The sequence below is a fragment of the Diospyros lotus genome, chromosome 10 (assembly GCF_014633365.1).
Source record: "Diospyros lotus cultivar Yz01 chromosome 10, ASM1463336v1, whole genome shotgun sequence".
Lineage (NCBI taxonomy): Eukaryota > Viridiplantae > Streptophyta > Magnoliopsida > Ericales > Ebenaceae > Diospyros > Diospyros lotus.
In genome coordinates this window covers 1,873,523-1,889,301 of record NC_068347.1, presented here as the reverse complement: position 1 = coordinate 1,889,301, position 15,779 = coordinate 1,873,523, and the positions used below count along the sequence as shown (strand labels likewise).

At 36.0% G+C, this 15,779-nt stretch overlaps 1 protein-coding gene across 1 annotated transcript; it reads left to right on the top strand.

Annotated features, from left to right (window-relative positions):
• The first annotated feature begins 1,052 nt into the window (after nt 1–1,052).
• On the top strand, nt 1,053–2,776 carry LOC127811796 (trans-resveratrol di-O-methyltransferase-like). The gene is made up of 2 exons (XM_052351968.1): nt 1,053–1,835; nt 2,456–2,776. Exons 1-2 carry the CDS (start codon nt 1,053–1,055, stop codon nt 2,774–2,776), a joined length of 1,104 nt encoding a protein of 367 aa, XP_052207928.1.
• The last annotated feature ends 13,003 nt before the right edge of the window (nt 2,777–15,779 follow it).

Here is a 15,779-nt window from a genome sequence, read left to right as displayed (position 1 = left end):
ATTTATACTAGTTTAGAGATAATCATTTACTTAAGATTAAGTCTTTTTGTCACACAATACATAATTAGGATTTATCCAAGTTAATTGGGATTTGAGGTGATTGTTAGATTGTAAGAAATTATCTTAAATTATAATCGAACTTATTACTTAATTCTAAATGAAAATCTTAATTGAATTTGATAGTTTAATCATGAGTAGGATTTGTTCATGTCTTGTAGAAAACTTCATTCCTTTGTACGGAGCCGAACTCAAGTAGAATGTGAGACTAAGAATGACTTAGTAAAGAGACTAAGGGTAGCCAGCTGGTTAAGGCATGCTCGTGTTTAATATCCTCTCATACATGAAAATATTGAAACTGTGTTATTTCGTTATTTCTAAAATGTTTTCTATCCTAAAATGCCAAGAAACATAAAAAAAAAATTCTAGGTCATTCTTGTAATCCTAGAAAAATTTAGGGGTCATTCTATAATATTAAAAATGTCTTTCTATTTTATGATCATATTAAAGATGAAAATAATTTCATTTTTGTTGTCTTGGCGATGAAATTAGAGACAAAAACAACTTATATTTATGTTCGTTTTAATGGATGATGAAATTTATGTTTATATTTAATTGAATAATTATTTTTTTTATAATTTTTATATTAAAATTTATGAAAGACTCATATTTTTTTATTTATATATTTTCTCACATTTTTATTTTTATTTTTAAGATTACGCGCTATCACATTTCCATTTTTTGTTCTTTATGAAAAATGTTATGTTTTTTTGTTTTTATTTATATCACGCTTAAATTTTATAATATGAGAGAGAGAGAGAGAGAGAGAGAGAGAGAGAGAGCGCGGTGAATGATTGATGCATCGTCTTTCCTTTTCCTCTTCATTTTCTTTTTCATTTTCTTTCTCTTTCTCTCCTACCAAACGTAACTGAAAGCAATCTCACTGCGTGCAGAATAGAGCATTCTGCAAGCTATATATACACATACATATACACGTCCTGAATGTTAAGAGCCATTCAGCACAAACTAAATCACATCAATCTTAAGAAACGGCCATGAATGGCGAAGAGAGAATTGGCACTACTGATGAGCTTCTCCGTGCGCATGCTCACGTTTGGAACCACACATTCGCTTTCATAAGCTCAGCCTGTCTGAAATGTGCAGTTCAGCTGGGCATACCAGACATCATTCACCGCCATGGCCAACCCATGAAGCTCTCCCAGCTGGTTGCTTCTCTTCCTGCTCTCAACCCCGCCAAATCCCACTGCATCCGTCGCCTCATGCGCGTGCTAGCTCACGATGGGTTCTTCGTTGAGCTGAAAGCCGCCGACGCCGGAAAGGAGGAAGAAGCCGAGTACACGCTCACGCCGGCCTCCCATCTCCTCCTAAGGACTACACCTGCTAGCGTGTCGCCTTTCGTGCTCTTTGTTCTCCATCCTCTCATTGTCAAGCCATGGAATTGGCTGACTCCATGGCTGGGGAACGACGATCCCACCACGTTCCTGACGGCGAATGGACGGACGATTTGGGATTGCGCCGGACAGGACCCCGCCTTTAACAGTCTTCTCAACGAGGGCATGGAGAGTGATTCGCGTATGATGGCGTCTGTGGTGATCCAGGAGTGCAGAGGAGCCTTCGTGGGGCTTAGCTCGTTGGTCGATGTGGGGGGCGGCACCGGGACGATGGCTAAGGCCATTGCGGAGGCATTCCCAGAGATGAAGTGCACTGTGCTTGATCTTCCTCACGTTGTTGGCAAGCTGCCAGGGAGAAAGAATTTGTTCTTCACTCCTGGAAACATGTTTGAGGCCATCCCCCCTGCAAATGCAATTTTACTCAAGGTATACTATCAATAGTCTGCTAATGATATCATCCAAAAAATAACAACATAAAAATAGTTTCTTTGTCGACTCGTCCTTCTGAACCTGCCGAGAGAAAAAAGGCCACAGTGGCCCTTTTCCAGTCAAACGAATCTAAAAGGTTCATCATCTTCTCTCTCTCTCTCTCTCTCTCTCTCTCTATTGTTTTGCTTTGTCTATTTTGGGTCACATTTGGTTTTGCAATTTTACGGTATACTTTTCGGTTCTATTAAGCATGTGTGATGGTCAACATCATTCACAAGATGAGAACACAAAAATAGCCTGTTGACTCGTCTTCTACTCCCCAATAAGTAGAAAAAGAAAAAGGGGCCACTATAACCCTTTATGGCTAGACAAATCCTAAGGGCTCGTCTTTTACTTCTATTCTCCTTTTGTTTTTTCACTTGTTTATTTTGGGTAACATTTGATTTTGTTCTAGTTTCTAATTTTCAATTTTCATTTTCACTATTTTGTCAAGAAAAACAAGATAGGAAACTTGTTCTTTACTTAAAAGATGAAAAAATATTTTATATCTGAACAAGTGAAGCCTTAAATCTTTTTTTTTTTCCCCTTTTATATGCCTTATCCATCTTTCTTTACAGTGGATATTACACGATTGGGGCGATGAAGATTGCATGAAGATATTAAGGCATTGTAAAAAGGCCATTCCAAGCAAACAAAAAGGAGGAAAGGTTATCATCATCGACATAGTGGTAGGACACCAAAAGCTAGAAGAAGCAAATGAAAATGGTGACAAGTCCATCCAAACAAAACTCTTCTATGATATGTTGATGATGGTGTTGGTCTCTGCAAAAGAAAGAACTGAAAAAGAGTGGGCAAACTTATTCTCCGCAGTTGGCTTTAGTGACTACAAGATAAACCCTATTCTGGGTTTACGATCTCTCATTGAGGTTTATCCATAATAAGTAATTCCTAGTGTCGCGAAACCAAGTTATTTCTGTCTCTTGCATGACAAGTTTGTCTACTAATTTAAGTATTCTAAGTGTTGTTTCTATTTGTTTGGTTTGGTTTCTTATGTGTTTGGAGCTAGGATTTAGTTGTCGGAAGCCGATGGCAAAGGCTGATTTATGTGTTCTAAGTGTTGCTTCTATTTAATGTCTATTTGTATGGTTTGGTTTTTTAGGGTTTTCATTACATAATTTATGTGTGTATTTTGAATTTACAATCCTACACTCTTTAATGGAAATTGGGTCCCAACAATTGTGATTTTTTAAAACACTTTTTGAATATTTTATTTAAATATTAAAAAATTATTATATTCACAAGATTTGAACTCACCATCTCTCACATTAAACATAAAGTCAACTTAACACAAATTATACCTTTACACCTAGAGGTGTTCAAATTTTGATCCTTATCGGTTGCTAAGCAGTCTAGTCCTCAATTCGCGCAAAGCCACTAGCTGATCTTCGATTCAGTCTGGGATTGGTTCAGTCAGATGTTATTAAGTTGAATGTTTTATTTTAAAAATGTTGAATGATATATTTTATTACAAAAAAATCAACGTTTTAGCTACAAAAAAATTCATCTCTAAAACATCAAAAATTCGTCGCTAAAAAAGGTGTCGCTAAAATTTAGTGACGCATTTAGGAACGGGGGTTATACCTGTCATTGAATCAATGATGGGTATAAGTCCCATCACTAAATCACCGACGGGAGTTATACCTGTTGTTGATTCCATCGCTGATTTAAAAAAAATTATATGTAAATAAAATAATAATAATAAAATATATAAATTATATAAATTAAAATTTGAACATAAATTTTTATATTTATTTGATATAAATATATAAAAATAAATTTCTAATAATTAATAATTTATTTTAATTAATTAAATAGAATAATTAACTCACCAACAATATTTATAACACTATATTTGTATTTTTAATTTTAAAATTATATTTACTAAATAACTAACTCAACAACAACATTTATAACATTATATTTGTACTTCTTATTTTAAAATACAAATGAGAACTAATTAAAATACAAATATTAAGCTTTTTATTTAAAATTGTTATAATATATTTAATAAATAACTACTTAAAAACAATTTTTAAAAATAAATTGTATATTTATTTTAATTTTTATGTATAATTAATATTTCATTGAAAAAAATTGACATAATAATTTTTATTTCTAATTTTTTTATCGTGTTTAAATCATTAATAATATATACACTATACACAATAATATATATACATAATATGCAACTATATAAATGTAAAATAAATAATAATATACATGCAATAAATATAAATAACATTGATATTTTTCATCGAAACTAACATGGATATTTTTCATCTAAAAAACACTCAAAGATGCATTTAAAAGTTAAAATAACAAAATATTAAAAATATAATGCATAGAAAAAAAAGAAAATACCTTGCAAATTTTGATGATGTGCTCGTATCTTCTAAATGAAGACTCTACAACAAAAAAAATTAAATAAAAAAAAAAGTGAAGAGTGGGGAGAGCATAGAGGGCGAGGAAAAGGGTAAGAGAAATGAGACAGAGTGAAGAGATGAGAGATAGAGTGTAACTGTAAGCACCCCCGCCCGAATATCCCATCCATCCGGACTATTCAAACGGGAGCGCCTACGGAATGAGAAATAATGAAACATAAGACAGGTACTATTCTAGCATGGATACATAAGAATTATAATAGCAGAAGCTAAGCTATACACATGCATGAGCTACGAGTACTCCACTAGCACAACGGTCACATGATAAATAAATGCAGGATGAAGGTTGGACATATCCAGTAAACTCTCTTCCCAGAACACTAACCCTCAGGCACACACAAGCCATGAGACGCCCAACACAGTATAAAAGCGAAAATAAAAGCACATATCAGTTCTTGGGGCCACACAAGACACACGACAGCCAAGTCCCATATCAACCTGCCACTGTCCTAAAAGGCAACATATACTTCCAACAAACCTGTGCGCGTCATTCCGGGTCGGTGCTCCCGTCACCCGAATGCTTGCATCGATCCTACCAACACTCGAGCTGTAGAACAACAGAGCCGTAGGCTCCCTCGAAAAAGTCCTCTCGTCCGAGACCTGTGAACTGTTAATAACCATGCAATGCACATAAAAATGCAATGGCGTAGTGAGCATCAATGTGATACACTGGAGCCCATACATCCAGGCATCAGGCTATGCTCCGCCCACATAGTAAACCACACGCGATGCATATACCCGTGCTAGATGCAATCTAACCATGCTAGAATTTCCGTGTCCAAGCATACTCAATAAATGAATACCTCAATATGCATCTCGTACCCATGTGCATATAAACTCATGAACGATAATACAACATATTGAATCATGCAACAAATCACATAATGACAGAGCTAGTCAGTAGTGTCCTGCACCGATCAACGATCAATGACTAGGAGTGTCCGCCTGATGGTCCACTTTAGAGCTATACAATAGTCTACTCCAACATCACTAAACAGCCGATGCCTACCCCACTGCTCGATAGCTTTAGCCGACTCATACCCGAGAAATCCATAAATAAACCCATTCCTCTAAGAACCTAGTTTTCAAGTTGGTTTCAGCATCATTCCGAAAGGAATAGGGGCGGCACACAATACCCCGTAGGCATACAACAAATAAAACCCTAATGAGTCTCATATTTAATTTAAATTAATTCATGCCAATAAAATCCACGATTTTTATAATTAATACGCAAAGCCGAAACAAATTAAGGAAAGACGTAGGATTCATAAAATGAAAGGAGCTCACAAAAGAAGTAAAGCGCTTGCCTCGATTTAGTAGATTTTAGCATTTTCATGCTCACACGCCACCAAATTAGTACACGCTGTAAATTAACATAAACTCCCAAAATTAACAAAATCAGACCCAAAATTAAATTCTAACCATACATAATGATTAATACATATTTCTCTACTCACTTGCCCAATTAAACCTCGATTAAACCTCATTTAATCTTGGTTTCCCCCCAAAATGGCCCCTTGCATGGTGCTTCTTTTTCTCCGAATTTCCTTGCTAATCTGCTCGAAATAATCCCTGAAATTCACTAAAATCAGCTTTTAAAAAGGCAAAAGAAAGAGGCCACCAGCGGCTGCCGTGTGGCAGCGCTGGCACACCCCACTACCTTGCCCAAAACAACACTATTTTGGGCAAGGTTTTGGTTAAAAAATCATCCAAAATTCCCTCCAACGCATGCGCACAGTTGCGGATTGATCCCACGACCTTACCCTTCGCACACACGCACGTAGCCGCCCGTGCTAGGCACTGCCCTCAACTTATATACACACCCTAATAAATTTAAAGTAACTCTCAGCCACTTTCGAAATTTACATTTTAGTAGCCACAATTTTCATTAATTACACACACACCCGAACTTCCATTTCCACTTATTCCACTAACACCCTAAGTTTTTAGAAATTCCACTAAATTAATTTATTTTACTATTTCCATAAATACTCCCAAAAAAGATTATTAATTGCCTTAATTTCTTTTTAATACAAATAATTTAATATTTTCTTTAAACCCATAAATATACAATAATCCCCATAAATATTTGATAATCACCTTATACGTAATAATTAATAATTATCACCTATTAACTAATTATTCACTTCCAATAAATCAAAAATCACTTCAAATGCAGGATTAAATAATTATTAGCTTCTCCCAAATTATCGAGATGTTACAGTAACAACCCGTTAGTGGGTGTAGAGAATTTATTTAAATTGGTATTATATCTTGGTGAATTAAATTTTGGTATTATTGGGATAAAGAGTGAAAAATATTTTAAGGGTGAATTATAGGGAGAATTAATGAAAACATTATATTTATTGTTGTTTTGGGGGAAAAGAAAATAAATTGTAAGTGAATTAGCATTTGTGGATATAAAAAGTTGTGTATGTGGGTGAGTTAAAGAGTTAAACCATTTGGGCTCAATGTGAGTTGGGCTAATGGATTTTGGGTTGGGCCAAGTGTGGAAAGGTCCAATAAAAGTGGAGGTTGAGAATTTAATAAAAATGGATTGGGGCAACTTGAAAAGTAAACCCATTGGGCCTAAATAGTATAGGTTAGATTATTGTGTGGGCTTGAACCCATGTGAAATTATTGTTTTAAATTTAATAAGAAGGAAAAAGAAAAGGAAATGGGGGAAATGTCCAAAATGGGTAAGATATTTTAGTGGAGTGTGTTGTGTAGAGGGGCAAAATAAGAAAGAGAGATTGGGGGTGGTTGAAAAGTGGCGGGCAACCCACTCTTCCCCATTCCTCTTTTCTTCTTCTTCTTCTCTTTCTCTCTCTCTCGATTGTATCTTCTCCTTCTTCTTCTTTTCTTTTTCTTCCATCATTCTTCTTGATTGGAGCTTCAAGAGATGAGGGTTTAAGCTTCCAGGAGGTTGCTTCTTCTTTGGGATTCTATCATCAAGGCAAGTTGGGATTCTATCATTAAGGCAAGTTCTCTTACACTTTTTTTAATGGTTTGTGCAAGTATTCCTTCATTTCTTCTCCATTTCATTTCAAAAAGCTTTCATTGTAAATATTGTAATCTTTTCCATTAAAATGTTTGATTGCTTCCATTTTTGTATCTTAATGGCTCATTTCGTATGCATGAAGTTAGGTCTTGTTGGTGTTTCTTTGCGGTTTGTTTATCCCATTTTTACTTCAAGGAATGTCTTGGGTGGGTTAAGAAGCTCGTAGTGGTTGTTTTGAAGTTTTTTGGGTCCATTTCGTGTGTTTTTTATGCGTCGAGTCGATTAAATTTGGGGTTTAGTCGACTCAATAGAGGCTAGTTTTCTCAGATTTTTGTGACAGCGCTCGGACCAGTCGACTAATAAACCTACTCAGTCAACTAAGAATTTCCTTAGTTGACTAAGATTTAGTCGACTATTCCTTCCAATAGTCGACTATTCCCTTTCTTTCAGTATTGCGCATGTTACACTCTTTTGACCTTAACTTCTTGTCCTGATATCAGAATCAAGATTCATTTTTTTTTTGTTGAGACCCTAACTCAATAAGATTTTTTTTGATATATAATTTGGATCATATGGCCAATCTTTGAACCTGTAGGATCCCTTTGAACTTCATGCTTGGATTAGGAAATCTTTGTTTCTTCGTAATCCGACCATGTCTCTATTTTTGGGATCATAACTTTTTGTAGAGGTATCCAAATGGAAATCCGCTTTGTGCTCCATAAACTAGAATCCTTAAGATTTGTTTGGCATAATTCTTGGATCTTTTGGGTATGTTTTGAGCTCGTAGTAATCTTGCCAATCCTTACCCAAAATCTGGAAATTTTCTATTTCGGATAGTCCGCCTTTCTCCAATTTTTGGGAAATAAATAAATTCTTTGGGTTATGATTTGAGTATGGTTGAGAGCCATTAATAGGCCATGTGTTTCTTCTTTTGTTAGAAAATTTCCTTAGATAATTGAGGGAGTATTATTGAGCATTTCTTGTTGTATTTTTATTCACTAGCCAAGTAGGGCTTGTTCCTCCCTACATTTCTTTGTGGAATGATGTACCCTATGGGGGTAAGTTCCAGATGTTGATATTGGGTTAGTTGTATGAGTTTGATTTCAGTTATGTTGCATTGCACTATGTTACTATATTGCTTCGCATGATGATATTGGAACATGGGTTGCATTCATTGAGGGTCATGTTTATGTGGGTTAGGAGCATGAGCATTGGCATGACATTGTTGGCCTATGATTGCTGACTTGTGTATGTTAGGCGAGCATATGCATTAGAGCATTCTTGTGTGTGTGGATTCCTATGTGGGCGCAACATAGCCTGATGCTTAGTTTATAGGGGCCTTGCCATCACGTTAATGCTACAAGTGTCATTGCATTTCTTTATATGTTGCATTGCATGGTTCCTTTGTGCGCACTGGTTTTATTCGCGAGATGTACATTTATTTTGGAGACGGGAGGACCATTCCGATGGAGCGTTGGCTCATGAGTTTGACTATCCCGGGTGTTGGTGGTATCGCCCGATGAAGCTTGGCTTGTGATTGTGATGTGTAAGACTGCAGCAACTTGAGATCTTTGATGCGGTGGTATTCATAATTTCATTCGATAGCCTGTTCTGGTTGTTAGCTACGAGCTCTTGGGCATCAGTATCTGCATTTTTATATAGGCCCCAAAGACCATATGTGTGCATTTATGCATTTTCGACTTCGACTTGCCATTTTGGTACATGGCATGACTTGATATGTGATACATATTCATGTATGGGGATGTTGATGGGCGAGTCAACTATCAACCATGTTATCCTTTTTCTTCTATATATATCTATATATATACTTGTTGAGTCTTGTGACTCACTTTTGTTTTATATCATTCTAGGTAAGCATGGTAAGGCAGCCGAGAGTGGGTTCAAGCAGGCTTAACTTTCCTTTTAATCGGTGTCATGCATAGAGGCACCATAACTGGAAGATTCTTGGACGTTTTGTCTTGTTTTGAGTGCAGGGAGAATGTTGTCTTATTATGAGGGCATGTGAGCCCTAATGTTGTCTTTGAAGATTTTGTTTTGTTTGACTTCTGCTTCTATTGTGTAATCTAATGAAAAGCTCTTTAGAGATGTTTAGTTTAAGTTTGCATCTGTATCCATTTTTGTGAGGGCTTTCTCTCGAAACTTCTGTGTTTACCAGACTTTCGAGAGTGAGTCCTTACACAAAGAGTGCAGAGGGAGGGAGGGGAGGGAATATTAATTTATATTTTTTTCAAATCTTTTAGCTACAAAATTAATCCGTGGCTAAAAAATTTAAAATAAAATTTTAGTTTTAATGTCTTTTACGATGGATCTCTTCCATTGCTAAAAATTATAATTTAATTTTTAAATTTTTAATTATATTGACGGAACTAATCCGTCACTAAAAAATTTGTATATTAATTTTCATTTTTCTTTATTTTTAGCGACGAATTTTTGTCGTCACTAATTCTGTCTTTAAATATAAAAAATATTAAAAAAATTTAGGGATGGGTCTTTTCGTCACTAAATTTGCGACGACCTTTTCCATCTCTAAATTTTTGTGAAGGCAAATCCATCACTAGCTTGTAGCTAATTAGGGACGGATTTTTTCCCATCACTAAATAGTGTTTTTCTTGTAGTGTTTTGTTATCGTTTTGTTTTGTGAAGTTTGATATTAAATTAGATGTTGAATTTGGTGATTGTTTAATTTGTTTTATTGAGTTATATTTTAATTAACTTAATTTAGAATATTGTATTATTTTGATTATTGATTCTTATTTAGATATTTTTTTAATAAAATTTTTGTTTGGATGATATATATAAATATATGTGCATATTTTTTGAAAATTTATATTCAAAACCTTAAAACAAGAATATATATATATATATATATTCCAGATTTGTAAGGATTGGTCCAGACTGAACCAAATTGAACCACTCCAGTCCAAACCTTTAATGGCTTGTGTATGTTAGAATTTTTATAATGTGCACAATATTAATTGGATCTTATTTTGAAAAATCTAGTTGGACTTTAGCTTAACATTTCCTGGAAGCCCAATAGGTTATATGTGATCATAACTGGTATGTTGGGCTTAGTTAACTTTTATAGGTGTAGGCTCATTTGTCTTGATTTGTATAATGGCCCGCCTCCCGAAGCCTCCCCGTGCACAAAGAGGATCCGTGAGAGGGTCATTACTAAAATGATACCGAACAATAACACGATTACAACTCACGCACAACCCTTATTTAAGTCATAATCTTTCTTTTATATCATGTCTCATAATCGTTATTACACAGCCGATCATCGTGAGCCCATTTGACTTACATAATACACATATATCTCAAACATAAAACATTAACTTTAACACACGTACAATAACACCCAGGATCTAGTTTTGGGAGAGCTCTACACTTGCTATCATGACCCGACGGCCAGAACCCAAATCCTACTGAACGAACCTGCTATCACAGACGAATCCCTGACCTGGAATGATGGAAAACAAACGTGAGTCGCGAGACTCAGCAAGCTCAAGAAAGAAAGGCTGAGGGTTTAGGATAGGATTCTTCTCATGACACCCTATGCAATTCATGCCAATGCAACCACGTCATGTCATGAGCTATACGTGCCTTACTTCTACATGCAAAACATAAAATTAACTACACATAAGGAACCAGGGGCCTACATAAGTCACACATTAGCACCCAGGTCCCGCATACAAACATATTGTAACCTAACATAGGCTACCATTTCATCATTCTCTTGGACCCGCCTTTTCCTGACATGGTTGGCTTTTCCTGACATTCAACATTTGGCTTTTCCTGATACTCGTTACATGCTCTTCCTGATACCCATCATACCCTCATATGTTCTTCCTGTCATACATCACATAATCATATACTTCCGCGATCTTGGTCTTCCCTTGGGCCAACCCTGAGCTAATATCTAAGCCGAGTCGAAGCTCACCGAGTCGGTACTTCTGACACCTAGCATGGTACTCCCACCCAGAATAACAGTAACAATAGAACCATGCAATGCAGCACATAAGAAATGCAATAGCCTTTGTATCATAAACGTGATGACAAGACCTCCATAAACCAAGCATCACACCCTGCTACGCCTATATAGGAATACACACACGCGGCATGCTCTAAATTCACATGTTTGCCTAGGGTACCCAAATTGGCTCTTAGACCAACCGAGTCATGCAAATGTTCACACATCCCATCACACATAAAACATGTCCCCAAGTGAATGCAACCCAGCCCCTTGTAGCACACACATCATGTTATGCACAAACTAAAGCAGGAATTTGGAGTATCAGCTCTTCTGACCCGTCTAGCGCTTATTGTAACAACCGATGACTGGCACCCATACATCCAGCTATCAACTGCCACGACCCACGGTCGATAGTCAGTGGCTTTGTACCCATACCCTTAGACACACTTACTAACACTATTAGCTTTATATCTTCTAAACTTAACATTACACAACATTTCTCCATAACTCTTCATGTACATAATCCCATGAACATCATATTACCGTTCTCATTCTCATCTCTTATAAACATGGAAATGAACCACTTACTTTTCCAATTAAACTCTTTAACATAACCCCATAAATCATACTGACTCTTCTAAGAACCTAACCCATCAAGTTCGGCATCATTCCCAAGGAAAATGGAGAGATACAAAGCTCCGTAACGGTCAAAATGAATGACATCAAGATACATTTGCGTAACTTATTTCATCAACAATAACCTCATTAATAACATATAAATTATATTGTAGTTGCCACGCAGAGTATTATTGTTAATGCGTGGAACCAAGTCATAGTGAGGGAGGGTTTAAAATACAAGAAATCTCGAAGACTTTCAAGAGAAATAAATAACGCGAGGAAAGGGTTAGGAGCTTGCCTGAAATTGATTGATTCCTGCCTCTTTTGTGCTCCCGTTGCGAAGTAAAGCGTTTTCTAACAATTAATAAAATTATAGCTATAATTAAATAAATTTACCGTATAATATAAATAATTTAACCGTCTAAAATCCCGCGTAGGCGCACCACAATTAAAATTCCAATGAGTCTCATATTTATTTTAAATTAAATCATGTCAATAACATCGTCAATTTATATAATTAATACTCGACACCGAAACGAATTAAGGGAAGGCAAGGGGTTTATAAAATAGAAAAAGATCGCAAGGGTAGAGGGAGTTTGCCTCTTTTAAGTTGATTACAGCATTTCTATGCTTGAATGTTTAATACATATTTCTTTACTTACCTGGCTAATTAAACTCAAATAAAACTAAGTTTAATCTTCATTTTCTTCTCCATTTTCCTCCATTCTCTTCACTGTGCGCACGCTGCTTCTTTTCCAATTTTTTTCTCTGCAATTGCTGCTCGAAAAAGGCTGAAATCGGCCTTTAAATTGGCCAAAATGAGAGGCTGGGGGCAGCCACGTGGCAGCTGCTGGGCTGGACAGAAGGCCATCGCCTTTGGGGCCGAAACGATGTCCTTTCGGTCCCTCCCTTGGCCAAATTAAATCAGCAAAACCCAGCCTCACGCGCGCCTACGCGGATTGGATCCCACGTCCCCCCCATGGTCGCCCTCGCGCGCGACCGCCCGCGCCACATACGCCTTTAACATATATATGCACGCAGCTATATTTAAGCTGACCCGCAACCCAATTTCGAGAATTACTCCAGCGCCCAGAACTTTCGAAAATCAACACTTGCGCCCCCACTTCACAATTATCCCTTATTTCACTTTCACCCCATAATTTTCAGAAAATCCACTAAATTAATTTATTTTCCCATTTTCATAAATACTCTTAATTAAAACAATTATTTTCTCAAAACCACATAAATAAATTATTCCTTTTAAATTCTCAAATATTCAATAATGTCCTCAAATACCTATTTGAATAATTATCATTTATTCTCAAATTTCGGGATATTACAACTTGTGAAGTGTAGACCTAATGGAGTTATATATATATATGATGGATAAAATACTATTTACATTATAAATTGAAGGTTAGGTCATCTTTTCTCTCTATTCAATTTATCACACTATTTTCTATCCATTGAGAAGCAATTTTGGGACGCTAGAAGGGAGAAGAAGATTTGGCTTGTGGCTTCTACAATTGCAATTAGTGTTCAAATAGGTTTTTATCATGAAGCAAAGAGATGTGTTAACCTTAAAGAATTGTCTTTGTGGTTGAATGTTTTGTAAATTATGTATTAAAATTTTCCTAACATGTGGGATTTATATTATTTGCATAAAGGAGTTATCTATTTGCAAGAAGTTGTAAGTCAGGTTTTCTATTTTATGTATAAAGGTTAGGGAGATTTATTGCGAGGTTTTCTAACTCTTCTACATAAGTTTGAAAAATTTGTAATTGAGATTACTACTTCTTTTAACAAAAGTTAGAAATCATTTCTTACTGAAAATCTTTAAAGAATACTTTAAAAAATATAGAGAATATAGGCTTTTATAGTCATTCTAAAATTAAACATAAATTTCTTAATGCATTAATTATATATCTCAAAACATCGGTCACCAAAAGATTTCTTATTAAGGAAAAATAAATTTTTCAAAGGTCCACTTTACCCCCTCTTGAAACATTTTCTGACAACAATAGTTTATAACAAAAAAGATTTCTTATTGTTATGGGTGTTTTTTTGGATAGAGTCAAGTGGGCCGAACTTGACTCAGTAGGCTGGCCCAATCTTCCCAAGGTCGAGGTCGTTAGAACAAGGTCACATGTCGTCGAAACCCAAGCCCAAACTGCAGAACCAAAAGAACTCCCCGTGATGCTTTCAACTCGCTGGTTGAACCGTTCAGCTCGCATAACAAAAAAATCACGGAATAATCAGAGGCAATATCCACCTGCCTTATTAGAGATAAATCAAATCCCTATAAAAGCAGAATCCATTCCTGATTGTGTGGAGCTGATAAGGAAATATTATCTTCATGATATTATCCTTCCATTTTAAATTTTATTCAAATTGTGAACACCCCACTGTAACATCCTAGTAATTCAGAAATAATTAGTAACTGTTAATTTAATTGGGAACGACTAATAATTATTAATTTAAATTGAGGATGGTTAATAATTATTAATTATTGTGATTTTGGAGATTATGGAATATTTATGTGTTTAAGGAAAATATTAAATTATTGGGTATTAAAAAGTTGGGTAAGTAATTATTGAATTTGGGGTATAAGAGTTAATATTAAGTAGGGGTGTATGTGGCAATTTTCGAAAGTTATGGGATTAAAATATAAATTTTGGAAGTGGCAGAGAATTACTTTATAATTAAGTGGGTGCATATATATGTTAAAGGAAGGCAGCAGCGCGGGTGGCACGCGTGTGCGAGGGGGATCCTGGGGTCGCGGGTTTGATTCGCAGAGGAGGCTCGGGCACTGAGAGAAAAGGCTAATTTTATCTATCCGAAGGAGGGCCGAAATGACATTATTTTTGCCCAAATGCGGTGGTTTCCAGCGGCTGTCTCCACGGTCGCCACATGGGTATCCCCCAGCCACTTATTTTGTAACCATTTAAAGCCCATTTCGGGCGTCTCCAGACCAGCAAATGAAGGAAAATGCAAGAAGGAAATGGTGCGCACAGAAGCTAAATGGAGAAGAAAATTATGTAGGAATTGAAAAAAAATTCAGTATAAGTGAGGTTTAAATATTCAGGTAAGTGGGGTGAATTGTGTAAATAAATATGTACGGTTGAAATTTAATATAGGGTGTGATTTTATTAATTCTTGGTTTAATTAAACTAACTTGTAGCTTGTATTAATTTAGCGGTATGTAAGCAGAAAAAATATCGAAATCAGCTAATTTAAGGCAAGCTCCTTACTTCCCTGCGAGTCTTTTTTTATTTATGAATTTCATTTCCTTCTTTCATCCAATTTGATCCTATAAATTATTTATATACGTTATGGTTATTTATAGTGCGAATTTTATTAAATTAAATTAAATAGAAGACTTTTGGGGTTTAATTCAGTAAGTGCTTACGGGGTATTGTATCGCCCCTATTTTGCTTGGGAATGATGCTGAACTTGGTTGGGGCTAGGTTCTTAGTGAGTCAATTGTTGTTGTGGGTGCCTTTTGGGGTGAGTTGTTATAACCGGGAGTCTTGGGATTTGCTTGTGTGAGTCATAGGGTGTGGGATACAGAGTTACTGACTTTCGACCGTTGGGTCGTGATAGTTGATGGCTGGATGTATGGGTGCCAATTATCAGCTGTTGTGATAGATTGTAAACGGGTTAGGTAGGTTGGTATCGCCGGACACCCACCATTGGGGTTGAGTGTATCATGATGTGAATGTGGTTTCCTGTCGATGCGAGTGGTAATAATAGGTGGCGTGAGTTGTCGTCTAGTGAGGTAACGTGTTGACTGTTTGGTGACACAGGGGTGAATCGTCATCGAGCCG

Excerpts from the sequence above, each read along its gene's own strand:
- LOC127811796 (XM_052351968.1), top strand. The coding sequence starts at position 1,053 with ATGAATGGCGAAGAGAGAATTGGCACTACTGATGAGCTTCTCCGTGCG. Across the intron at positions 1,836-2,455 it reads CAAATGCAATTTTACTCAAG|TGGATATTACACGATTGGGG; the intron begins GTATACTATCAA and ends CTTTCTTTACAG.